Here is a 23,961-nt window from a genome sequence, read left to right as displayed (position 1 = left end):
GCGACCTCCCCCCGCGTATCCGCACTAAGCTCAGTGCTCACACGCTGTCGGAGCTGAGGTGGCCCACTGGCAATTAGTCCAATTGCATGTGAGCTGGTGGGTCGCATCGCTAATGTGGATCTGTGGGCCCGTACCGTTCCCGCTGGCGTTATCTTATCGCCAGCCTAGGCCTTCCGCGGTCAAGGGTGCCCCGCTAATATTTTTTTTTCTGTCGCCGCTGAGAGCTCTGCGACCAAAGTTCTCAGGGACCCTCTTGAATCGGCCATTGAACAAGACTGGCTGTGGTCAAAGCCGAGCTGAATTGTCGCCAATATGGCCTCCTTAAAGCGCAAAGATGCGCCTGAGAACAGGTCTTCCCAGGCAACACCAGCCAAGAGGGTCTCGGGCGAGCCCCCGTCTAAACGCGCCAAGTCGCAGGCGGCTTCCAATTCCAAAGACAAGACGGCGCCGGCCCAGGACGATAAAACCACCAGCCATGCCAACGCGCCACCCGTTATCTCCCGCCTCAAGGAGGACGAGCCCATGTTCCCTCGGGGTGGCGGCAGTGTCCTCTCCCCGCTCGAGCACAAGCAGATCCAGATCCAGGCCAAGAAGGATGTGCTGTTCGAGCAAGAGTCCGGTGCCCAGGCGCGCAAGCCCGGCCAGCCCACCAAGAAAAAGATAAAAACGACAAAGCCCAAAGCGGGCGCGACCTCATATACGGCGAAGGACCCGGACGCTGTAAAGGTGGAGAGCTTGAATTTCAAGGTGCGCACGACTCCGGCCGCCCCTTTCTCCCAGCCCTGTGTTGACACCCCGTTCATTTGGACCCTGGCTGACCCTACAAACAGAGACTCGTCAAGGGATCGCTCGTCCTCGGGCAGGTTAGCAAGATCGGCCCCCTCGAGCTGGAGCTGTCTCTTCCCAACAACCTCGTTGGCCACGTACCTATTACAGCTGTTTCGGAGCACCTCACCAAAAAGCTCGAGTCCGATGCCGCGACTAGCGAAGAGGAGCAGGACGACGCCGACGACGGGGGGGACAGCGACCTTACAGCGCTCTTTTCAGTCGGCCAGTTTGTCCGTGCCTATGTAACCTCGACCGTTGATGATTCTGGCTCGGCATCAGCCAAGGCCAAGCGCCGCATCGAACTTTCACTCTATCCAGAACTCGCAAACTTGGGCCTTGGCGAGTCTGATATCGTCGAAAACAGCACTGTGGCAGGCTCTATTCTTAGCGTTGAAGACCACGGTTATGTTGTCTCGCTCGGCATCCAGGACTCCCAACTCCGCGGCTTTCTGCCCAAAAAGGAGGTGGACTCCAACATCCCCTCAACCCGCCTGGTACCAGGCTGTGTCCATATGTTTCTTGTCTCCGGGAGGCGTGCCAGCGGGACGGTTTCTCGGCTCTCGCTGCTCTCAAGCAACCTCGGCAACCTCAAACTCTACCCGGCCAGCGCGAAGACTATCAACACGTTCCTACCAGGTACCGCCGTCGAGGTACTAGTGTCCGATGTGTCTTCGAGGAGCCTCGCCGGCAAGGTCATTGGTCACCTCGATGTCACCGCCGACGTCATCCATTCTGGGTGCGGTCCCGACGGACTGGACTTGGAGAAAACCTACAAAGTGGGATCCAAGATCAAGGCCAGGATAATATGCACCTTCCCCGCTGCAGACAGTCCGAAACTTGGCATCAGCTTGCTTCCCCATGTCACCGGTCTCAAGCCAAAACTCGTCGCTGTCCAAGGAAAGGAAGACGCCCACCCCCTGACAATTCTTCCAAGTTCCTCCATGGTGGAGGAGTGCGTTGTGCGCAAGGTGGAGCCGGGCATTGGGCTCTTCGTTGATGTCGGCGTTGAAGGTGTCCCCGGCTTCGTGCACATCTCTCGGGTCAAGGATGGGAAGGTCGATGCCCTGTACGAATCCAGCGGCCCTTACAAGACCGGCTCAACCCACCGCAGCAGAGTGATTGGCTACAGCGCCCTAGATGGCGTATTCCTCGTGTCTCTCGAGAAGAGCGTGCTTGAACGGCCGTATCTACGTATCGAGGATGTGCCGGTCGGTGATGTCGTCACTGTCACGATCGAGAAGTTGGTCGTGAAGGAGGATGGAGTGAGTGGTCTGATCGTCCGACTCGCCGAGGGAATCACGGGATTCGTTCCAGAGATGCACCTGGCCGACGTGCGACTGCAGCACCCCGAGAAGAAGTTCAAGGAGGGGCTCAAAGTCAAGGCTCGAGTGCTATCCGCCGACTCCGCCAAGCACCAGCTGCGTCTGACACTGAAGAAGACGCTGCTCAACTCCGAGACGAAACCGATCAAGGCCTTTGACGAGGTTTCCGTCGGACAGCAGTTTCCCGGCACCATCGTCAAGATCATGCCCATCGGGGCCTTTGTGCAGTTCTACGGGGCTCTGAGAGGTTTCATGCCCATTTCGGAGATGAGCGAGGCGTACATCCGGGACCCCAACGAGCACTTTCGCGTTGGCCAGGTTGTAAATGTCCACGTGGTCGAGGTTGACCCTGCCGCCCACCGCCTCATCGTCTCGTGCAAGGACCCTGCGGCTTTTGGTATGGAGAAGCGGCTGGCCCTACAGGCGCTTAAGCTCGGCCAGCTGGTTTCCGCAAAGGTCGCGCAGAAGTCCGAGGACGAGATCTCCTTAGAGCTCGTTGGCAGCTTGCTCAAGGCGGTGCTGCGATGCAGCCACATGACTGACAAGTCAGCCTCCAAGAACCAGTCGGCACTGAACAAGATACGTGTTGGTCAGACCCTCGATGGCTTGGTGGTGCTTGAGAAAGATGAGGACCGGCGGGCTGTCGTATTGTCGCTGAAGCCTAGCCTTGTCAAGGCAAGCAAGGACGGGCGGCTACTCACCGCGCTGCAGGACGCCAAGGTTGGGTCACTGGTCCAGGGATTTATCCGGAACATCACAGCTACCGCCGTATTCGTGCAGTTTGCCGGCAACCTCACTGCCCTGCTGCCACGATCACTGATGACTGCGGGAATGCAAGCGCAGGAGGGCTTCGGCCTCCGTTTGAGTCAACCCATCCTCGTCAAGGTGCACTCGGTCGACGACAAGCGTTTAGTGGTCGCCATGCCCGATGCGGAACCGCCAAGCAAGACCGACAAGCCATCGTCGGCATCCAAGCCTATCGCCAACGCCATTGACCCCACCATTAACTCGACGGACGATATCACTGTGGGCAAGATCACCAAGGCCAGGATTTCCTCGGTCAAAAAGACACAACTCAACGTGTCTCTCGGCGACAACATCCAGGGGCGTGTTGACGTCTCTGAGGTGTTCGACTCATGGGACGAGATCGAGGACCCCAAGGATCCGCTCCAAAAGTTTGCCGCCAACCAGATAATAGACGTGCGCGTCATCGGCGTTCATGACGCACGCAACTACCGCTTCCTACCCTTCTCGCACCGCACCGCGCACTCGGTACTGGAGCTCACAGCCAAGCCGAGTAGCCTTCGTGAGACTGCGCGCGGCTACAAGCCACTAGCGCTAGAGGATATCAAGCCAGACTCCAACTGGCTCTCGTTTGTGAACAATAACGATGGCAACTGCCTTTGGGTGAACCTGTCGCCTGCCGTCCGCGGGAGAATCCGCGCGGCCGAGGTGTCAGACGACAGCTCCCTGAGCAAGGACCTGCGGCAGCACTTCCCCGTCGGGTCGGCCCTCCGCACGAGGGTGGTAACTGTCAAGTCGGAAAACGGCCATCTTGACCTCTCGGCGCGGTCGGCGCGCCCCAACGAACGCCTGACGTGGGACGAGCTGGAAAAGGACACGGTGATGCACGCTAGGGTGACCAAGGTGAACGACCGTCAAGTCCTGATACAGATCAGCGATTCTGTGTCCGGGCCAGTGCACATGGTGGACCTCAGCGACGACTACGATCAAGCCAACCCGCTCAGATATTCCAAAAACGACATCATCCGCGTCGCCGTCGTCAGCGTCGACAGGAGCAATAAAAAGGTCAGGCTCTCGGCCAGGGAATCACGCGTGCTGAACTCGGCACTTCCGGTGAAGGACCGTGAGATCACCGCCGTCTCCCAGATCGAGGTTGGCAGCATCATCCGCGGCTTTGTCAAAAACGTGTCAGACAAGGGGCTTTTCGTCACTCTTGGTGGCGTGGACGCCTTCGTCCGGATTGCGGACCTCTCGGACGCATATCTGAAGGAGTGGAAAGACCATTTCCAGGTGGACCAGCTCGTCAAGGGCCGAGTCTTGGCAGTCAACCCCGCGACCGGCCAGGTGCAGATGAGCCTCAAGGCCTCGGCGGTTGACGAAGACTACAAGCCCCTGCCCGGGTTTGCCGACTTCAAGAAGGGACAGGTCGTTACCGGAAAGGTGCGCAAGGTTGCCGATTTTGGCGCCTTCATCCTGGTAGACAAGTCGGCCAACGTCAGCGGCCTCTGCCACAGGACCGAGATGGCAGACAAGCCCGTCAAGGATGCGACCAGATTGTACAAGGAGGGCGACAGCGTCAAGGCGATTGTTCTGGGCGTTGACGCGGGAAAGAGGAAAATCACGCTGGGCCTGAAGCCATCATACTTTGAAGATGCCGATTCTGACGAGGACATGGACGGTGACGACGACGATGAAGAAGACCTTGCTTCTGACGATTCCGGAGACTCGGGTTCCGAGGACGAGGACATGGAGGACGCCGATAGCGTTGTCCTCTTCACTGGTGGTGAGGGTGTGTCTCTGGATGAAGATGGGTCGGACGACGAAGGCGACGACACATCCATGGCCGATGCCGAGGACGGCGATGCCCCTCTGCCGGGGCTTGACGCTGGCGGGTTCGACTGGTCCGGTGGCGGGCTGGACGAGGCAGTCAACGAGGCGGACGACTCGGGCGCCGTAGCCAAGAAGAGCAAGAAACGGAAGAAGGTGGAGGTTGAGGTGGATAGGACAGGCGACCTGGACGCGAAGGGACCGCAGGCCGCCAGCGATTTTGAAAGGCTCCTGCTCGGACAGCCAAACTCATCTTCGCTCTGGATTGCATACGTGGCTTTCCAGATGCAGGTGAGCGAGCTGTCCAAGGCGCGCGAGATCGCCGAGAGGGCCATCAACACCATCAACGTGCGCGAGGAGACAGAAAAGCTCAACGTTTGGATCGCGTACCTCAACCTCGAGGTGGCATACGGAACCGACGAGACTCTCAACGAGGTCTTCAGGCGGGCCTGCCAGTACAACGACGAACAGGAGGTCTACGAGCGGCTGACGAGCATTTGCATCCAGTCGGGCAAGAACGACGTGAGTCTTTCCTCTTGGTTCCATTTTTTCCCTTCAAGGTACTTTTGAAGTTTTACTGACCAGCTGATGGCATGCACCGCGATATAGAAGGTCGATGAGCTGTTTCAGACAATGGTCAAGAAGTTTGGCAGCAAGTCACCCGACGTGTGGCTCAACTATGCACACTTCCTCTACACTTTAGGAGGCTCTGCGGAGCGCGGGCGAGCTCTACTCCCACGGGCACTCAAATCACTAGACAGCCGGGCGCACCTGACGCTGACGAGCAAGTTCGCGGCCCTCGAGTTCAGGTGTGCAGGCGGCGAGCCTGAGCGTGGGCGGACCGTGTTCGAGGGCCTGCTAGCAACCTACCCCAAACGATTCGATCTGTGGAATCAGCTTCTGGATCTGGAGACGTCGGCAGCAGACAAGGATGCCAACGTGGTGCGGGACGTGTTTGAGCGCGGCACAAAGGTCAAGGGCCTCAAGCCGCGGCAGGCCAAGGCGTGGTTCCAGCGATGGGCCAAGTGGGAAGAGGCCAACGGCGATGCGAAGAGTCGGGAAAAGGTCACTGCCAAGGCAAAGGGGTGGGCCAGCTCGGCGGAAGCAAGAAAGGCCGAGATGACAGCGCAGCAGGAGGCCGAGGAGTAGTTGCCGATAAAGGCAAAGGACCCTGGGCATCTGACCGGTCAGGCATGGCAAAGCGGTGCCCGTACATAGATGCGAAATAATCACACGGTTACAAGAGCAGCGCGAGAGCTAGTGTCGGACTAGTGGGCTGAACTAATCATGTGGCAGCGCTGGTATCTCTCCTGTGGATAAGGGGTCGAGGGGAGTCCCCTGGACGTGATGTGACGTGACGGCCCGGCGGAGGTTGCGAGTAGAAATGTACATGATATGTGTGCGCTGATATATACCCCTAACTGCCTAACTGTCTACCCGCCTCCCCAGGCATTTGTATCCGACCTTGTTGCGAGGCACATGTCTGCTGGTTTTTACACGTGCCCACAGAGGGTCAATCCTGACCAAGGGGCTGGGACGGTGCGAAAAGGAGGCGGGATGCACGGGGCGGGCGTCGACTTGTTTTGCCGAGGGCATGCCCGACATCACGCTTTTTTTTTTTTTTGCGCAATCCGCCTGCTTGTAATGTTTCTGGGTACCTACCTACCTACATACATCTAGACAGCCGGCACATATGTGCCGGTGCTTGTATGCCTAGGTTGGGCAATTACACCCCCTTTTTTTTTATTCCAACTCGGCCGGCTCGGCCTGCCCAAGCCGAGGTCTGGGGAGGGAAGCAAACCCGTCTGTGACTCGGCTTAGTCCCGATACTGTCTCAGGTTCCTAAGATCCACGCCAACCCCAGGTCGGTCGGTGCAAGCCAACTCGGTCACGCATGGGTGCCGGACGCATGTGTGCTGGCCATGGCGTGTCGTAAGACGGAGCGGCCCGGCCACATCGCAATCAAGCTAAAGCATGACGCACACATAACGGCAGGGCCGATATCGGTTGATCCTTCTTCCTGTCTTTTTTCTTCTCTTCTTTTCCTCGGTGCGCATCAGAGCAGGGATAGAGCAGGGATATCGGGTCCATCCGGGTGCCACCTGAACCCATAAAAGAAAAAGAAAAAAATCTTGTCGACCCCAACCCAGCCCCCATGCACTTGTGGAGTGATGGCTAGTCCAGCTAGACCCTAAAGGCCGGCAAGACCGGTACTTCTGGGCATGTACGGCAGATATGGGGTAGATGAGCGGCCACAAGACTTTTCCAAGAAAATGCAATTACAATTCTAGCAGGCGTGAGGCGAGCCCAGGAGACAGAAAAAAAAGTAGTAAAACGCCAAATCTCAAGGACATCTGCTGCAGAGCATGATATTGGGTTCCCAGTTCGCCATTCCGCTAACATGACGCAAATACACAAACCCTAGAAAACAAAATCCAAAATGCTGATAAATGCTGTTTGACACCGATAACGATAAGAGAAAGAGAAAGAAGATGGCAAAAAACAATGCAAGATGCCGTGTGGCATGATATGCAGATTTATCCCGACCCGTCACATAGCAGCAATGGCAACCCATCTGACGGGAACACCATCCGGTCCAACTTGGTATGGTGTGGTGCTGGTCCTTCGCGCAGGCAGCGCCCATCGTGCCCGACCAGGCCGCTGGTCATCCAGCTTCCCCCTCTTTCGCATGGCCATCTCCATGACGGCAATGCGGATGAAGTCCGAGTTTTCGCGCATCTCACGTTGGCGGCCCGGAATGGCCAACGGGGCTGTTGGGGCGGCCGAGGCAGAGTCCGATGAGCCAGGTGGTACGGCATCGGTCGGGGCCTCCGGGCCCGCGGCTCCCTCGGTCGAATCTTGCACAGGAGGCTGGCCAAGTTGCGGGCTGGGGTGAGGAATTCCGGCCGGCGAAGCTGTATCAGCACTGGGCCGAACGCGTCGTACTTTGTAGGTCTGCATCTGGATCGATGCGGTGAAGGACGAGCGGGCAGCGGGGGGTGCTGAGGGCGGGCGCGACTCTATACGTGCACTTGTGATCGGGTTGAGGTATCGGCGGAGGGCAGCGCTGGGCTCTTCGTCGAGCTGTGGCGGCCTGCGCTCGTCGGTGAAGGGTACACGCGGGTCGATAGTCAGTATCGACCGAGTCAGGAAGTCCTCGGGCGGGATTGAGGCCTGCCCAAGTGTCGAGATGGAGCGGGCCGCGTTTTTCAGCGCCCGGAGAGAAGCTGTGAGGTTGCTCTTGAAAGCCGACTTGAGCGGTTGCAAGGGCAAGGCCATGTCGAAGCCTCGCCACTCGCCCGAGGGAGCGGGCGAGGAGCCGAAGACGCGGAAATCGAGTTCGTCAACAGGGGCGACTGACACGGCGGGGCACTTTGCGGCTAGAGGGTGGTCGTCGGAGGCGGCACTCCCGGAGGGCGGCGAGACCGGCTCGAGCCGGCGACGCAACGGGCCATGAGAGCTCCTCCGGCGAGACGAGGTGGAGCGGCACGATGGTGTATAAGGCGATGGGGGTGTGGCGGGAGTGCGTGGGGAGGCGATTTGGGACTGGCTGCTGAGGGAGGCAAACGAGTCGCCGAGTGATAGGAAGGATTCGACCGAAACGGTGTGGCCAGACAGGTTGGTGCTGTGGGTGCTCCCAGCAACCGACGAGGCGTCGTCGTCGAAGTCGGTGGCGAAAGGGGCAGAGTCCGAGTCCTGGCCCTTGTCCGAGGTGCCGAGCAGGAGGCCCATAGGATCGCCCGATAGGCTCAAGCTGATCTCTTTCTCGGCCCTCTGCGCGCGCTGCATGATGGCACCAACGGTCATCGAGTCATCATGAGGCACGCGTTGGCGGGCGACTCCCACAGCCAGGCCCGAGGACCTCTGGAGCCTGGAGCGAGGGATGCTCGTGACGGCTAGGAGGGCGGCAACCGAAGGCGGGATAACGTCGGGGCTGTGGTTGTCGCGGCGGGCGGCGGGTTGGTGCTGATGCTGGTGGTGGTTGTAGCGCTTCTTCGCTTCGCGCTGCTGGTGGCGGGTCGAGGGAATGCAGACGGGGCTCGTGGTGCTCTGTGGAGGGCTTGAGCAGTGGCTCGTCAAGGGACTGACGGCTGCGGGAGTCGAGACAACGACAGACCCGGCGCCGGGGCCGAGCCTCGGGCGAGGCCTCACAGTCATTGTGTGGTGAGAGGTTGTAGAGTCGGCAGGCGACGTGGGGATAGTAGTGGCAGTGGTGATTTTACTGCCACAGCCGCTGGTGTTACGGTCAGTGCAGTCGGATTCATCCTTCGGGGTCGCTGGCGAGGAGTCCCAGGGGCGGGATCCGGCGAGAGACGGGGCGAAGGGGCTCTGCTGGTGCGGATGTTGCTGGACCTGTGGCGGCTGCTGCTGCGGCTGGGCCGAGCTGGCGCGGGTGTTTGTGGGGTTTGTGGCGGTAGTGGTGATGGTGGCAGCGGTGCTGTCGTCGGCGGTCTTCTGCGGCCGGGTGGTGGTGGGCTTGTTGGCTTTGGCAAAAAGAAGGAGGCCCCTCGGAGACAACATTTTGTCCTGGACAAGGAGAAGGGCAGCGGACCCTTGTTGCGCGGGTCACGTGCAGGGGCATGGTGGACTTGTTGAGGCGATGCAGGGTGCCAGGGGGCAGGCGATCCAGGGACCGACCGACAGGAAACAGGTGATTTCGCGCCTGACTAGGCGGGACCCTAGTTTTTGGCGCACGGCGCACAGTAACGCGCAGCCAAGGATCAATCACTGGTGAGGCATCAACGGACGATCAGATTGGGCGGGCGGTGTGCGGCGCTGTGTTGTGTCCTGTGATGGCCTAAGCAAAGGCAGCCAAGGTCGTTTTTAGCTGGGCACGCATGCGCCAGCACCGAGTCGGGTAGGCATGCAGCTGTGTCGTGTCTTTGTGGGGGTCTCAAGCCGTCAGAGGTGGGATGGCATGGATGGGAATTCCGATGGGTCTCGGCGGCCCACGATGCAGAAGCAGCGCTCGCGTGCCGTCTGGTCTGGTCGGCTGCAGCGTCTTTGTGCAGGTGAGAAACGGGGAGAGGAGACAAAGGCAGAAAGAGGATGAGAGGAAAAGGAGGGGGAAACAAAATGCTGATCAGGAAGGAGGGAGTCAAGGCGGATGGGCAGGAGCCAGCCGTCAGATAGGGTGGCTGTTGTCCGAGACAGCCGGCTCACCTCGAGGAGGCGGGCAGGCACCACCCACACCCCCAATTAGGTTATCTCTCGACGTCCTAGCCTCTGAGTCTGAGTAACCGGGCAGGTGCCCGCTGCCCTGTCGTGCCTGCCTCGCCCAGCGCAAGCACAAGAGATAAGGGGTCTCTGGCTCCGTCATCCAGTCAGGGCTGGCCGCTGCCGTCATGCTGTCCCACTCCCATCCCAACCAGGCCCCCTAGTCAGTCCCAGCTTGGGGGGCAACCCACCACGGGCTGCAGTCAATCATGGGCTAGTGGGTGCCAGGAACTCGTGCCCAAATCCCTTATCTCGGGTGCCGTCCCACGTGCCAGAGAAGGCCGGCAGCCAGTCAAGCAGGCAGGTTTTGGTCAGCAAGACAACGCGCCGAGGAGATGCGTCGCACACGACCAAGACCTGTGATGGAACGTCAGCGCCTGCTGCCAGCCCGGGAAAACAGGCCAAGCACCCAACGTGAGGGCTTGCCCCCACCCACCCGTCGGGATTTCCACGGCAATCTGGGATTGTCATCTGGCTTGCCGATTGCCTGCAGCCGATAGCCCAAGATACTACCCGAAGTAGCACGTACCCCGCGTGTGCGTCGGTCGGTCTTCCATACGCCCGGTTATCCTGCCTAAAAAGGTACCTCCAACCTACCCAAGCCCACCTTATCTTTTGCTCGCACAATAGACCACGACTCGCGCTGCGTCTGCCCAAGCATGTTCCTTCACGAGAGCAAGAGAAAAATGGCGCGTGCAGCCTCCACAATAACAATCGTCGGAACACCCAGAGTATACTTCTCAAGGACACAGGGAGCAAGCAGCAAGCATACACGCACTGGAAGGAAAACATGAAGCATGATATCACACAGCCAACAGAAAGGATGCAATGTCGCTGTTCGCCCTTGGCAATTAGCCTTGACTCGGCCCCATGGGGTTGGGTCGGCACGCTCCACCTGCCCGCGCTGGTCTAGCGCTGCGCTATATGCAAATCGTGGCCCACAAGCGACGGAGCTGAGGTGTTTTCTCAAGATTTCTTGATTGACGTTGGGGGAAGCCGAGACGCCTGTCGTGTAACCTTGGATATTGACTAGGGATGAGCAAAAAAGGAGACAGGAAGGACAAGGAAAGAAACACCCGCATATCGACAAGAATCCCGACAGCCTGCCCGCTCGCTCAGAAGAAGCGTGGCCCGCTCGCCTTGTCCGGTCCTGGCATCGCCGGCGAGGCGTGGACAAGCCCGAAGCGGCGATCTCCATAGCGAGACATGCGCTCCTCGGCGTAGTTGCGCCGGGGCTGCTGTCGCTTCGTCTGTTGCTGCCGCCGCTGCTCCCCGACGGCGCCGCCCATCATAGGCGCCGCCCCAGGTCCGCCTGTGCCCCTCCCAGCGCCGCCGCTGCTGCCAAGCGCTGCTCGCGCCAGCTCCATTTCCTTGACCAGTCGGTCGATCTCGCGCTGCACGTCACTGACCCGCATCGTGCTGTCCCCGCCGCCGCCACTAGCGTTGCTGTTGCTGTTGCTGTTGCTGTTGCTCGTCATCGTTTGCTGCTCCTTCTCCCCCCGAGACCCCTGAGGCTCCCTCACCACCACAACCACCGGCCTCCCTACTCCGCGCCCTCCCCTGCCGCCTTGCGTTGCCGTGGTTGGCTGTCCCATTTCCACGTCGGCTGCCCGCCCGGCCATGGGTAGCCACCCGCCCCGACCCCGGCCCCTGCCTCGAAGCAGCGGCCGCAGAGCCGGGGCCGACGCCGTGACGAGCGCCAGGTTCGTCTCGATGGCCGACGTCACGAAACCGATGTCGCCCGTGCGCCCGGCGGCCGACAGCCCGAACAGGCCGCGCACTAGGATCACCAGCCGGGCGACGGACGTGATGGTGACGAGGAAGCCGAGCAGGAACACGCCCAGCAGCGCCAGCTTGGTCCGCCGCGGGATCTGGAGCCCCGACAGGATCCACAGCGGCAGGCCCAGCACCACCAGGTCCGTGGCTATGTTGAAGGTCGCCATGGCCGTGAAGAGCACCGCCCGGTCGACGCACCGCCCGCCCCTGCTGCTGCTGCTGCCCGGGTTCCACGCGAGCGACACGGGCGTGCACTGGAACGTGATGGCCCCCAGCGACGCCGCCATGTGCAGCAGGTTGACCGCGTTGAGCCAGTGTATCAGCCGCCGCGTCCCGTTCTGCTGCCCAAACAGCCGCAGCAGGAAGATGAGCACCGACGACTTTGCCAGGGCCAGGATCGGGTTGTAGAACACCTGCACCAAGTAATTCCACACCTCGCCTGCCACCGGGTCGTGCGGCGGTACATTCTCTGGACGTATTCCCACGTAGTTGGTTTTGATGACTGATTTGTTGTTTTGCATGTTTACGACATGCATCGTCGTTAGCTCCACGTGCCTGTAAGGCGCCCTCAGGACTTGCTCGCTGCAGGTAACATTTTAACAGTACTGACAAAAGTAGCTGAAGATGGTCTCCAATACCGAAAGGAACTTGGTTTATGACGACTGTTAGCGCACAGAGAGCAACACCCATGGCCTTGATCGGGGACTGGACTCTGAGGTTTAGCGGTAGCCAGGAGGGTGGTGGTCTCCTTACCATGGCGACCGATATTAGCCAGTCGTCGAGCCCGAATTGGCGTGTTCTTATCCTCCCGACGGCCCTGAGCACGATGATGACGAGCGCGAGCGCTGCGAAGACGAATATGATGGCAATTGCCAGCCTCTGCAGGCCGCTGGTGGCCTCTGGTGGATTCACGAGGGAGTCCATGCTCTCCCCACACGCTCTATTGTCTGACTATGTCTTTAGGCCTGGCTTGGAACAGAGAGGTCGATTCCCGGTGGTTTGAGCGGGTGTTGCAGCAGGAGAGGTCACTCACTCATGAGAGACGGCCTCGCGTCAAGAGTCGCAGGGAAAAGCCTATGTTGTAGGAAGAAAACGAATGGATACAACTGACGATAATGGCAGCTGGGGAGAAGGTTGTAGAAAGAAGCGGAAAGATGGACATGATCTAGCTGGACAGATCGATCCTTCATCCACCGCTATCACTCACATCCCTCGCACCACCCGCCCGCGTGGCAAATCGCCGCCCATACTCGGCCACGGCTCGCAACGATAGACACGGCAGCAGGGAGTCCCTCGGGCGCCTGCCGGTTAAAAACACCATCGTCTCGTGTCGCGGGCTCGAGGCCGCCCCGTGGCAATGCAATGCATGCGCCTGAGTAGACGGGCCCGCGGTGGCGACGGCAAGGTCGACGGTTGCAGGCCCTGACAAACGGGAACAGAGGAATCCAGCCGGGCGAGCAGGACGGCACAGGCAGTGTGGCATCCATGGACCAGAAGAGAATTCTCAGACAGCCGGCTCGGCAGCCAACACGAAACTGAACCCTTGAAACGCTGCCAGAACGGCGCGCGCCCAAGCGGCGACGGGTCAAATGCCGGCCCGCCGATCAGAAAAAAATAGGCAAATATCAAAAGCTTGTACGTGTGCTGTCATCTTAGTGCCCGTTTCTTTGCCTCTTATTTCGATTTTTGTTTTTTCATAGCCTCGTCTGCGTCAAAGGGCTGGCCCCTTTACAACAGGATTGGAAAGGATGAGACGGGTGCGGTAAACGGCGGTCTATTCCTTGTTCGTAAGAAGGGAGAAACAAAATAGGAAAAGAAAAACAGGCAAATGCAACACCACATGAAGCGCAGCCTCCCTGCAGGCAGGGAGAACATAGCCCCACGGATAGCCCCATGGGCCATAGAGTCGGAAGACCTCCAAAGGGTCTGCGAACGGGATGTCTCAAAGAAGATCTCGATGTTAAATGGGCAGGAGAAACCTCAATGGAACTCCGACGGATGTGCGAAACGTGCCCTCAAGATTCCCTATTGAGGGCATCTAGAAGGCAACCGTTTTTTTCTTCTGTTTTATGGGACATACTCCGCCGAATGCACCATCACCACACATTCTCTTGCGCTCGTGCAGCAGGCAATTATGCTGGACGCGCTAGTGAAAAGGACATCCGGCAAGCCGCCTTCAGTCGGGCCAAGGTGGCAGGAACGAGCTGGTCAGGCTACGGAGCAAAGGGGATAGCTTGGCACGCCGGATCGGAGGTCCCTCTTCTGCATGGCAATCACTCCCCGTACACAACATGATCCAGAACCTGACCATCAGCATCAGCCGCAGGCCAACTGGCAGTCTCCCCTCTGACCCCGCACTTTCTCGAGTCCTCATCGCAAGACATTCTTTGTTCTCATTCCCTCAAGCCATTCATCGCGGCGTGGAATGCAATATCCCACCAGCCCCTTTGGCGGAGATGAGTACAGAAAAAGCAAAGGACCAGCGTCTCTGCTCGGTATGCCTACAGCTGGACTTGAGCTCAGGCAAGTTCAGGGTTACACCGGAAAGCATACCGAGTGCTCAGAGTAATGGTTGGGCGCCGGGGCCAAGCAGCACGCCACCTGCAAGCACCATCGGCAATCCTGAACAAGACATTCGCTCCCCGCTCGGCCTGTCTCCCGGGCATAGCAGCAAGCAATTTTCGACTCTGGCCGAGATTGACTCGAGAAAGGATGAATGTTGCTTGTGCGATATCTTGTGGAAGGCCATTGCCGGTGACAGGCCCATCGAGTCTCCGTCGCGCGAGGCCACTCTCAACTTGTCGTGGGAGATTGACGGCCGCTCGCGCTCTGACAGCGGTCAGGTTGTCAATCGATCCAGAAGGATTCGGCTGTCGTGGAGACAGGAATCAGAAGAAGCCCAGGAAGGCCGTCAAGAGAAAAGCGTCTTCCTTGTGTGTGTCGCTCCTCGTACCGCCGGCCCGGCCGAGGCTCGCTTTTTTGGCCGCCCTCGGCTCCCCGATGACGAGAAGCTGGCCCTCATCAGCTCGTGGATTGACACATGTGCCAACACGCACGGCCAAGGCGGTTGCGGAGCAAAGGAGACACGATACGACACGGAGGAGGAGTTCCGCCGGCTCGTCAAAGGCTCCTACTTTGGCGTTATCGACGTCGAGGAGATGCAACTAAAGCCACTGCCCATGATCCGCAAAAAGCCGGCGCCATACGTGGCCCTCAGCTACGTATGGGGGCAGGGGCATTCGGCCCCGTACACGTCCACTAGATCGAATGTTATGGTGCACATCCAAAAGCTCGGGCTTAAAAGCGCATGGCCGAAATTGCCCCAGACCATTCAGGATGCTATCCTTTTGGTTTGGCGGCTGGGAAAGCGCTATCTCTGGATCGATTCTCTCTGCATCGTCCAAGACAGCCTCAGCTCTTGGGAGCTCAATGCCAAATCCATGCACCTGGTGTACGGTCATGCGCATTTCACCATTTGCGCTGCAGACGGAGACGATGCGACCACGGGGTTGAGGGCAGTAAGCCACGCAATCCGGACAGGCGGTAGGCCACCGTGGTTGGCAGGCGACATCCGCCATCTGCCGTTCTCGCCGGGCGACCCCCAGCATACGACCCAAGGTCCAGAAACAGCGACCACGAAGAGCGTGCGCTTTGCAGAAGATTTTCAAGCCTCCGCTTCCGAGATCCCTCTTATTGCGCCGTATAGTCCTGGACTTGGATTACTCGCCTTTAGGGGCCCGGAAAGCGTCATTCAAGGATCGACATGGAGCAGTCGCGGATGGACATACCAGGAACGACTTCTTTCAACGCGATGCTTGATATTCGCCGAAGGCAAGGTCTACTTCCAATGCCGGCGGTCGCTTCAAACTCAGGATATCTTCAACGATACCAACACTAGCAATGGCCAAAGCAAGAAGAGCAAACGAGAATCCAGGCAAAAACACAGGCGAGGCAGCAGGAAGGAGCGCCGAAAAGATGAAGGTGATATCAAGAGCGAAAGCAACATCGAGGCTGATTCCAACAATGGCCAAAGAGCCAATCAGCACACCACGGCTCACGGACCCCATGAGGGCTACGCAGGGGACGACGACGGCTGGTCTCTCAACTCGGCTGACTCACCACTAAAGACACTCGGCGAACTCCGGCGCAGAGCATTCTGGGTCTATATGAAATGTGTCGAGCAATACACGGGGCGCACTCTAACGAAGCCTAAAGACGTGCTGGCAGCCTTTCAGGGCACCTCGTGGCTCCTTCACAAACATATGCGTGCGCCTCTTTTGCATGGCCTTCCCACTTCCCACTTTGACCTCGCCTTATTGTGGATGCCTCTTTCAGCTCTACAGAGACGGAAACCTAGGCGCTGCCCCCGCCGGTTTAAGCTGAGAACAAGAGCTGGACAAAGCACTTCGTCAATCATCCCTTGCTCTCAGGATTCCCTTGGGAATTGCACCTGTAGGCTTGAGCAAGAAGGGTTCGGCAGTAACGAATTCCCCAGCTGGTCGTGGGCGGGCTGGATGGGGGGCAAAGCTGACTATTCGCTCGATATGATCGGCGGTACTTTGCAGAACGTCCAGGAATGGCTGAGGGACCACACCTGGATTTTTTGGTATATACGAGACGAAGAAGGAAACCTCTTACCGCTCTGGGACAGTAGCCATTGCGGTGAGGATACTAGCCATGAGGAGCGCTGGAGGGGCTATAAAGGGAGAGCGGTCAACCTCCAGGATGCTCCAGACCCACGCAGCCGCTCCAAGCATTCCGGAAATATCCGCATGGTATCCAACAAACACTACTTGAAGGGGATCATCCCAGAATACTACAATGTTCAGGATGAGTACTACGACGACTTTAGCGACGAGGACGCAGACAGCAGCGATGAACCAAAAACCCGACGCAGAACCTCACACCGCTCAGACAGGACGGTTTATGGCCGCCACCATCACCGCAGAGTCCCCAAGGCGCACGGCCAGTTCAGCAGGCGCACTACCCATAGGATCAGCAGCAGTAGCAGTAGCAACAGCGGCAGCGGCAGCGGCAGCAGCAGAAGCAGCAGCGAAAGCAACAGTGATGGTATCGAGGAGATAGTGATAAAGAGAAGGTAAAGCCCCGGCGCATCATGATTGCCCCAGGGGCCTTTTTGTCACACTGGAGCGCAGCCGCTGGTGGGTCCTCAACTACAGACGTTTAAAAGTTAATCGAACAAATGATTCTCACAGAAAACCGAAGCCGCACCCTGACCGCCCTCCGCCCCATTCGGTCCCGCCACCCTTTTCTTATGATCAAGGCCCTCCTCCTCCTCCCAGCCGTTATCTCCCTCCTCCCAGCCATTATCCTCCTCCTCCTGGCCATTATCCTCCTCCTCCCAGCTTTTATCCTCGTACTCATCCGGCCTATTATCCCCCACAGAATCATCTTCAAAGTTCCCCTCACCCATACCAGAACCCTGTTGTTAATAACTACAAAGACAGGGACACAGAAAATGTGGACAGCTACGGCCGCCCCATTCGACCTGGGGCGTTGGCAGGAACAGATTTCAGAAGCATCCTGCCCGATCACCCTTTTGGTGTAGGGATCGGAGATTGCCCACCCATCGACGAGAGCCGCCCGATGCGGGTGCTACAGTTCTGGACCTGGCTCACCGAGCTCAAAGTGATCGTCAGGCTTGATCAATGTATCGCCCAAGGTGGTCGCGAACGAGAGGTACCAGAGGAGAGGATTTCAACTGATTTTCGCCAGTCAAGGTCAGCGGAACCGCCAGAGCAGGGAGATGCTTCGCGTCGCGAGTCTGTCGACGAGGGCGGGATCCGGGTGAACGGAAAGGCTGCCGAGGAGAAGGAGAAGGAGGATGAGGCCGAAGTTGGCAACAGCGACGACAACGACCACGACGAAGACGGGACTAGCAGCACGTTTAGTAGGAGCAGCAGCGCCCACACGACCGGCGACAGCAGCAAGGACGGAGCACGCGAAGCAGTTTTGAGGCCGCTGCGGCGCTGCGATATCCTTGACGACGCGAGCGACTGGTGCGGAACCATTACACTCCCGGAACGCTGGGCCAAGGCTCGCAACGGAGTGACGCAGATCTTCATTGCGATCAGCGACGCGAAAAGCCTGACGGAGGAGGAGTGCCCGGTCTGGAACTACTACGTGCCCCGGGAGAGGAGCGAGAGCGAGTGGGACTTGTACTACGTCATGCTGCTCGAGCGCACGGGAGACAGGAGCATGTGGGAGAGACGGGGGCTGGGCAAGGTGTTCAAGCCCGCGTTCAAGGATGCGGAGTGGTCGGAGATCAAGTTGGGTTAGCGATAGGGATTCGCTTCACGATTCCACTTTGCGTAGATCCGCTAGCCACTGTTCCCAATGACTGGGCCATCACGCCATATCCTGCTCGTGCCGTGGTCGGGCGTCCACTTGTTCAAGCCGTTGTTGGAGGCGCTCAAGAGCGACTCCCAGTCCGCCTGGACGAAGTACTGGTAGCGCGGCGGGTCCAGGATGATACCGTCTGGGTTCTCGGAAAGCGCCCACTCCCTGAACCGCCGCTTGAGGTCCGCCGCCGACGCGTTGACGATGGCCGGCTCCTCGACAAAGACCCATTCGAGCCTGCCGGCAGTCTCGGGCGCGTCAGACCATGAGATGGACTCGCAGGTATTGTCCTCGGTCAAGACCTTCAGCGTGTCCCACCCGGCTTCGAACACCACCGAGGGGCAGCCGCATCGGTGGACGACCTAGCCCTATTTGGTATTCTTATCGCTGCTAGGATGCAGCATCGATTGGATTTTCGTTTCTGTGGAGAGGCTACGCCAACGCGGTGGCCGTTGAGGGCTGGGCAGTTGAAGACACTGTGCGGTGGTTGACGGGGCATGCTGAGGGTGATGGCCAGGTGAGGAAATGGAAAAAGGGGGCCAGGAGCCATCGACCGTGTAAGTGCCACGACCTGCTTCCGATTTTTGACCGATTTCCGCCAGGATAGAATGTTGTTCATGACATACCAAAATGCTGCCGCCGTCACTTTGACAAGGCTTGGGTGCCTCGCACTGCACTGCCACGAAGGAGTGCCCGGTACAAAAGCCCTTATGACTGGGCAACTAGTATACATAAACATGGCCCGCTCCACCTCCCTCAGACAGATCCCTTCCTCGCTCGTGCCCAAGTATGCGGGGTTTCCTCCCAACAAGACGCGATCGTTGTTCACCACTGATCAATAACAAGCCGACGGCAGCCATGCTTTGCAGCTCTCTTGGAGCGGCCGAATAGTCTTCTCACAAAATTGTCTCTGAAACTCGTCCTCCTCCCAAGCACGCAGACTGCCGGAGCAGATGGCCAGGCACTGCTCCACGACGGTGAGGTGGTGCGGCGACAGTCACTCCGACGTCATTTCGAGCCAGCGGATCGCGGCCATGTGCCGGCTCTCTAGCCGAGAGGCGTCAACACCCGCCATTCCAACCTTGGCCAACCACATCTCCAGGGGCCGGTGGTGCCAGATCTCGAGGAGGAGAGTCGCGAACTCCAAGAGCACGGCTTTTGGGCTCGATCTTTCAGCTTCCTCGTGCCCTTGCTGCTCCGTCAATAGGGTCGCTTTCCCCTCCCCTTTGATTCCTGCGGCAGTTTGACCATCGTTGCCTAGGGCGGGAGGCTTATCGATATATGGCCCCACGACGTCTGCGTGGGTAGACTGGCGACTGGCTGCTGCTGCAGGTGTGGTAGTGCTTGCGGGCCTTGCTGGGGCGAGAAGCAATTTGATCCCCTGGCTGCTGAATGGCTTGTTGAGCCAGCCGGTTTGGCTCAGCTAAAGGATTAACGAGGCAATATCCAGAGCGATCAGTGTTTGCTGCTTTGGTGTCAACCGCGCGTCCTCATCTCGCACTCCCTCAAGCAGGAACGTTTCCAACGTCGTGCTGCTGAATTACCGACAGCCCCCCCGCGGCGGCAGATGTGCTCCTGGCCCTCAACATGCCGGACAAGAGGTCTAGAGCGAGAACCCGGCTGCTCAGCCGTGCTGTGTGCGCTGATCCACAGACATCCGTGACCAATGCCCTTTTTTTGGGCGGGCAGTTGTAGGCGCGCCGCGTCGAGCTAGATCGTGATTCGCGGGTACGCTCGCCTGCTTGATCGAGCGATGCTAAGAAACAGGGCGTCCTCGAGTTTCTCACGCATCATATCCTCCGATGGCGCAGCCGCTGGCTATCATCCGCAGCCAAAGACCCCTCCATCATGCGGGGTGGTGACACCACAGAGGTAGCGGAGGTAAGCGGGCTTTTAACCGCACTCCAGTCCCGAGCACTTTCCATCGGGTTGTTGAGCTATCTTCTAGTATCAGCCAAGCAGTGGCACTGCGATGACAGTTTGGCTGGCTGGGAGCAAACATGTTGACGGCATCGCGGAAGGTTACTGGCCTCAGAGTCGCTTTTGAGAAATGCCCGGCTCGCCCTTATGTCGAGTTGAGAGTTCCAGACGAGCTCGGATCGGTGGACCAGCTGACGGTAGTCACCGTATCACACGATCAGGGTGAGTTTTGCAGCCTAGTTCCTCTGAGCTACGGCTTCCCTCTGAGCTACGGCTCTTCAGATACCCATGGCCAGTTGCGGCGCTGATTTCGCTGGGGCAATCCTCAGGCTTCAGCCACGAGGAAGAAAGTCTTGGGGGAACCTACGAGGCATCCTGGAGTTGGTTCGCGCTGAGCGTCGTCTCTCCTTCAAACCACGCACGAGCTCCTATCAATGATGTGCAGCGCAACGTTCATGCCAGATTCGAGCCCAAGAGGCACGAAAACGTCTACAAAGCAAGCAGCTCCGACGCCGAAGTGCGCAAGCTTGTGTCATCCATCCGCGGAGGCGACCTTATCCAGTTGATCCCCCGCGCCGCGTTTAATGCCTGGGCCAACTATGTCTACGAAGCGGAGCTCAAGGTCGAAGGCTATGCGGCTACGAGGGTAGACCCTAGCAGCTTGGAGACGCCTGCTGGTCTGTACGCACCGCTCGACAAGCAAACCAAGGAAATTCGCGTCATGGCAATCGACGCCGGAGATTTCGAAGATGCTATCAGCTGCACGCTTCGGACAATACCAATGAGCGACAGCAACCACATCGAATACAATGCTCTGAGCTACTGCTGGGGCAGCGCTGGAGGCAGTCGCTCTATTCAGGTGCGCGTTCCAAAGCAGGCGGCAGGCCAGTTGGGGGCGAGCGACGACGAGGTTTACAATGTTTGCATTACTTGGAACCTTTTTGATGCCATTCGGCACATCCGCCCCAAAAGAGGCGTATATCTTCTTTGGGCGGACTATGTCTGCATCGATCAAAACAATCTCGCAGAGCGAGCCGAACAGGTGGCCATCATGCGCCATATATATTCCGAGGCCTCCCAAGTGCACGTCTGGCTCGGGCCGAGAGTCGAGGTGGGCAGGTGGTCTAGCGAAGACGTGTTTGCGTCGCTGCGGACGGTCCATGAGCGCTTCTTGGGCCGCGGCGTGGATGGGTGCCTCGGCGGGCCGCAGGCGGCGCCACACAAGGACTTTGCTCACACGGATGCCACCGGCCTCGAGATCAAGATCCCCATGGACGACTTCTTCAGCAGTTGGTGGCACAGATGCGATTTTGCTTGGTTTAGGCGCACCTGGGTCCTCCAAGAGGTCTCCAACGCGCGCCGGAAACCCGCAGTCGTGCACTGCGGCCGCGACACTCTCCTGTGGCCCGTCGTCCTGCGCGCCGCCAAGTGCGTCAGGAGGATGATGCACATTATGCCCGACGACAGGCACGGCTTCTCCATGATGCCGGCTATATTCCTGCGCCTGGTTGGAACGCCCGACGGTGACCTCGCGGGCCAGGGCCAGCCACAGAAAATGCCGGGAATCCTCGAGGTGCTCGTGGGCGGGCATGACCTGGAAGCCTCGGACCTGCGAGACAAGATCTTTGCGCTGCTGCAGTTTGGCGCCGAAACCTGGCATGTCGAGGGGCTTCCGCCCTTGGTCCGTCCAGACTACGCCAAAACTACCGTCCAAACGTACGCCGACTTTACCCGCTGGTGGATCATCCAAGCCCGATCGCTCCGTATCCTTTCGGCCGTCCATACCACTCGCTACCGCGGCTGGCAGCAGATGACGGCTGACGATCCGCCCGAGCTTGGCACGGGGCCGGGGCTTGACGACCGCCCGACCTGGTCGTTTTGGCACGGCGGCACGGCGAGCTGGGCCGAGGCGACCTTGGGCCTGTCGCCCGACACCAAGTATAGGGCCGCCGGAGAGACGGTTCCGGATGCGCAGTTGCTTCGCTTGCCCCACCTCCCCGAGACTAGCCAGTCCGGCAGCGCCGCGGCCACCACCGGGCTCCTGCTGCGCGGCCGCAGGGTTTGCACCATCAAGTCCATCGTGCCCTTTCCGGTGCACTTCGGGTACTCGGAGCACCCAGACGACAGGCGCCCCCCGCCCCGCGAGCTTGCCGCGCCCTTCATCAAGCTCTTCGACCCGGTGGGCGCGCGCAGGACGTGGTTGTGGAACAGGGAGGGTTCACAAGGCGGGATGCTGGCGGACCTCGACGTCCGAGGTGGGCACAGCAGGGACGGCGATGCGGCAGAGCACTACAAGCATGCCCGGGATCACGACTTCAGTCCCACATTGGATTGCTGCAGTCCTTGCTACTTTGGCGCGGATCCCGTAGGGCCCGTCGAGGTAGTGGTGGACGACGAGAGCTCCCAGAGAGCCGGCGAGCTGCTCGGCCTCTGCCCCTACATGAGCCGCGCTGGCGACATTGTGGTTGTTCTCGATGGCGGGCCGGTGCCGTATGTGCTGCGGGAGACGGCCAAGGAAGGAAGTTACTATCTGGTTGGAGAGTGTTATCTACGCGGTTTCATGAACGGAGAAGCCTTGCAAGAGCGGGGTGGAAATATGCTGTTTGAGGCCGAGATATTCACGCTAATTTGAGTTTTTGCTTTGCTATTCGTTTCCAATTTCCTCCCTTACAACCCGCGCCTCCTGGCAGCCAGGGCAGATCCGGTTCGAACTTCAACCAGGCTCCCTGCCGCCTCCCCCACCTTCCCCTTACCGAGCCACGCTCCAGGAGACTTTGCAGAGATCCAGAACTTGGTAGATCTCAGCTCGGGAAAGGACGCCTCTCCCCCCTCCGTCTCGGGCTCCGGATCGTCACTGCCCAGGATATGGCCGTCAACCGAGTCGTACCACGACAGGCACGGCAACACATTCGAGTGAAATGCGGCTCAGACGCATAATTGCAGTCCGCAGACTGGCTATTGGCGTCTACCATTCGGGGCGGTACTAAATCGCGTAAACTCCTCCCCTTTGTTGGGAGAAATGGAGTGAGACATTGGGGCCGGCTTCCAATAATAAGAAATGGGTTCGAGCAGCAAGTTGGAAAAGAGACCAATCAAATGCGGGAATGCATGCACTGCGCGTCTGCGCCTCCCAGGCTTAAGCTTGCTGGTTTGACGTCTTGGGGTCCATTTAAACATATCCCTTGGCAGAAGAGAGACTCTGAGGTATATACAGCCATCTCTCGGGACGGATACCGCTTACATCATAGCTTTTTATCATCATCTTCTTCTTCTACTTCTGCTCCCTCTTCCTCACTATCGTACTTGTCCTTGTCCTTTCCTTTTTCTCCTTTGTTTTCCTTTGGCGTTTCTGGACGCTTCTCCTTCCACCTTCCAGCTTCTGCTTTGCTTTCCACTTCAACGCCAAGCAATCTCATCCTTTCGAGCTTCAACCTTTCCCCACCTCCCAGAATGAAGGCCATCATCTTTGTTGTCGTTGCTGTGGTCTTGATTTGGGGTGCGCTTGAAATCTGTGACAAGATCAGGGTTGAAGCTTCCATCGAGGATTTGTTTGCACGGGGGATGCATTTACAGTCGCGCTTGAGATTTACACTACTTGCTAACCATTCGCATTTTAGTCTTCGTCAAACCCGTTTGCGATTGGTACTCGTGCCCTTCTTGCTATCCATCTGACAACTTCCATGCGAATCGCAAACACTGTCCCCAAATCACGAGAGAAAACAACGTCAGAATCGTAGATAATGAATTAAAAGAAACGTTGCTTTTACCCAAGCTGTACTAATGTGTGTTCCATGTTGCCTTTTACTCCATCTACATCTAGTTGAACGCGTCTATTCCTCGCCGCTCAATCCCAGAAGCCAGCATAAACATGAGGGTGATTGTGTGTGTCGGGTTTCCCATGCCGCGCGGCATGGGGGCTCTAGGGGTTACAGGCAGAGAACGTGAAGAACAAAGTGATTCATGAAGG

General features: G+C 58.6%; 8 protein-coding genes across 8 annotated transcripts; 3 read left to right on the top strand and 5 right to left on the bottom strand.

Annotated features, from left to right (window-relative positions):
* The first annotated feature begins 221 nt into the window (after positions 1–221).
* Positions 222–5,969, top strand: GGTG_01061 (hypothetical protein). Its single transcript, XM_009218819.1, has 3 exons — positions 222–747; positions 831–5,243; positions 5,331–5,969. Exons 1-3 carry the CDS (start codon positions 313–315, stop codon positions 5,868–5,870), a joined length of 5,388 nt encoding a protein of 1,795 aa, XP_009217083.1. The 5' UTR covers positions 222–312; the 3' UTR covers positions 5,871–5,969.
* Positions 5,970–6,452: 483 nt separating this feature from the next.
* On the bottom strand, positions 6,453–9,859 carry GGTG_01060 (hypothetical protein). Its single transcript, XM_009218818.1, has one exon. It carries the CDS (start codon positions 9,240–9,242, stop codon positions 7,272–7,274), a length of 1,971 nt encoding a protein of 656 aa, XP_009217082.1. The 5' UTR covers positions 9,243–9,859; the 3' UTR covers positions 6,453–7,271.
* A 1,069-nt stretch (positions 9,860–10,928) lies between these two features.
* GGTG_01059 (hypothetical protein) lies at positions 10,929–12,638 on the bottom strand (the record flags this gene model as incomplete). The annotated part of the gene is made up of 3 exons (XM_009218817.1): positions 10,929–12,216; positions 12,325–12,361; positions 12,468–12,638. 3 exons carry the CDS (start codon positions 12,636–12,638, stop codon positions 11,054–11,056), a joined length of 1,371 nt encoding a protein of 456 aa, XP_009217081.1. The 3' UTR covers positions 10,929–11,053.
* Positions 12,639–12,913: 275 nt separating this feature from the next.
* GGTG_01058 (hypothetical protein) lies at positions 12,914–13,254 on the bottom strand (the record flags this gene model as incomplete). The annotated part of the gene is made up of 1 exon (XM_009218816.1): positions 12,914–13,254. Exon 1 carries the CDS (start codon positions 13,199–13,201, stop codon positions 12,914–12,916), a length of 288 nt encoding a protein of 95 aa, XP_009217080.1. The 5' UTR covers positions 13,202–13,254.
* Positions 13,255–14,005: 751 nt separating this feature from the next.
* Positions 14,006–16,816, top strand: GGTG_01057 (hypothetical protein; the record flags this gene model as incomplete). Its single annotated transcript, XM_009218815.1, has 1 exon — positions 14,006–16,816. The coding sequence occupies one exon, from the start codon at positions 14,006–14,008 to the stop codon at positions 16,814–16,816; it is 2,811 nt and encodes a 936-aa protein (XP_009217079.1).
* Positions 16,817–18,055: 1,239 nt separating this feature from the next.
* Positions 18,056–18,573, bottom strand: GGTG_01056 (hypothetical protein; the record flags this gene model as incomplete). The annotated part of the gene is made up of 2 exons (XM_009218814.1): positions 18,056–18,436; positions 18,511–18,573. 2 exons carry the CDS (start codon positions 18,571–18,573, stop codon positions 18,056–18,058), a joined length of 444 nt encoding a protein of 147 aa, XP_009217078.1.
* Positions 18,574–18,781: 208 nt separating this feature from the next.
* GGTG_01055 (hypothetical protein) lies at positions 18,782–19,663 on the bottom strand (the record flags this gene model as incomplete). Its single annotated transcript, XM_009218813.1, has 2 exons — positions 18,782–19,497; positions 19,592–19,663. The coding sequence occupies 2 exons, from the start codon at positions 19,661–19,663 to the stop codon at positions 19,072–19,074; spliced, it is 498 nt and encodes a 165-aa protein (XP_009217077.1). The 3' UTR covers positions 18,782–19,071.
* A 101-nt stretch (positions 19,664–19,764) lies between these two features.
* Positions 19,765–22,701, top strand: GGTG_01054 (hypothetical protein). The gene is made up of 2 exons (XM_009218812.1): positions 19,765–20,216; positions 20,324–22,701. Exons 1-2 carry the CDS (start codon positions 20,075–20,077, stop codon positions 22,624–22,626), a joined length of 2,445 nt encoding a protein of 814 aa, XP_009217076.1. The 5' UTR covers positions 19,765–20,074; the 3' UTR covers positions 22,627–22,701.
* Positions 22,702–23,961: the final 1,260 nt, after the last annotated feature.

This window comes from Gaeumannomyces tritici, assembly GCF_000145635.1.
Source record: "Gaeumannomyces tritici R3-111a-1 unplaced genomic scaffold supercont2.1, whole genome shotgun sequence".
In the NCBI taxonomy this organism is placed as follows: domain Eukaryota; kingdom Fungi; phylum Ascomycota; class Sordariomycetes; order Magnaporthales; family Magnaporthaceae; genus Gaeumannomyces; species Gaeumannomyces tritici.
The sequence above is the reverse complement of the archived record's forward strand: the minus strand, read 5'-3'. Positions and strand labels throughout refer to the sequence as shown.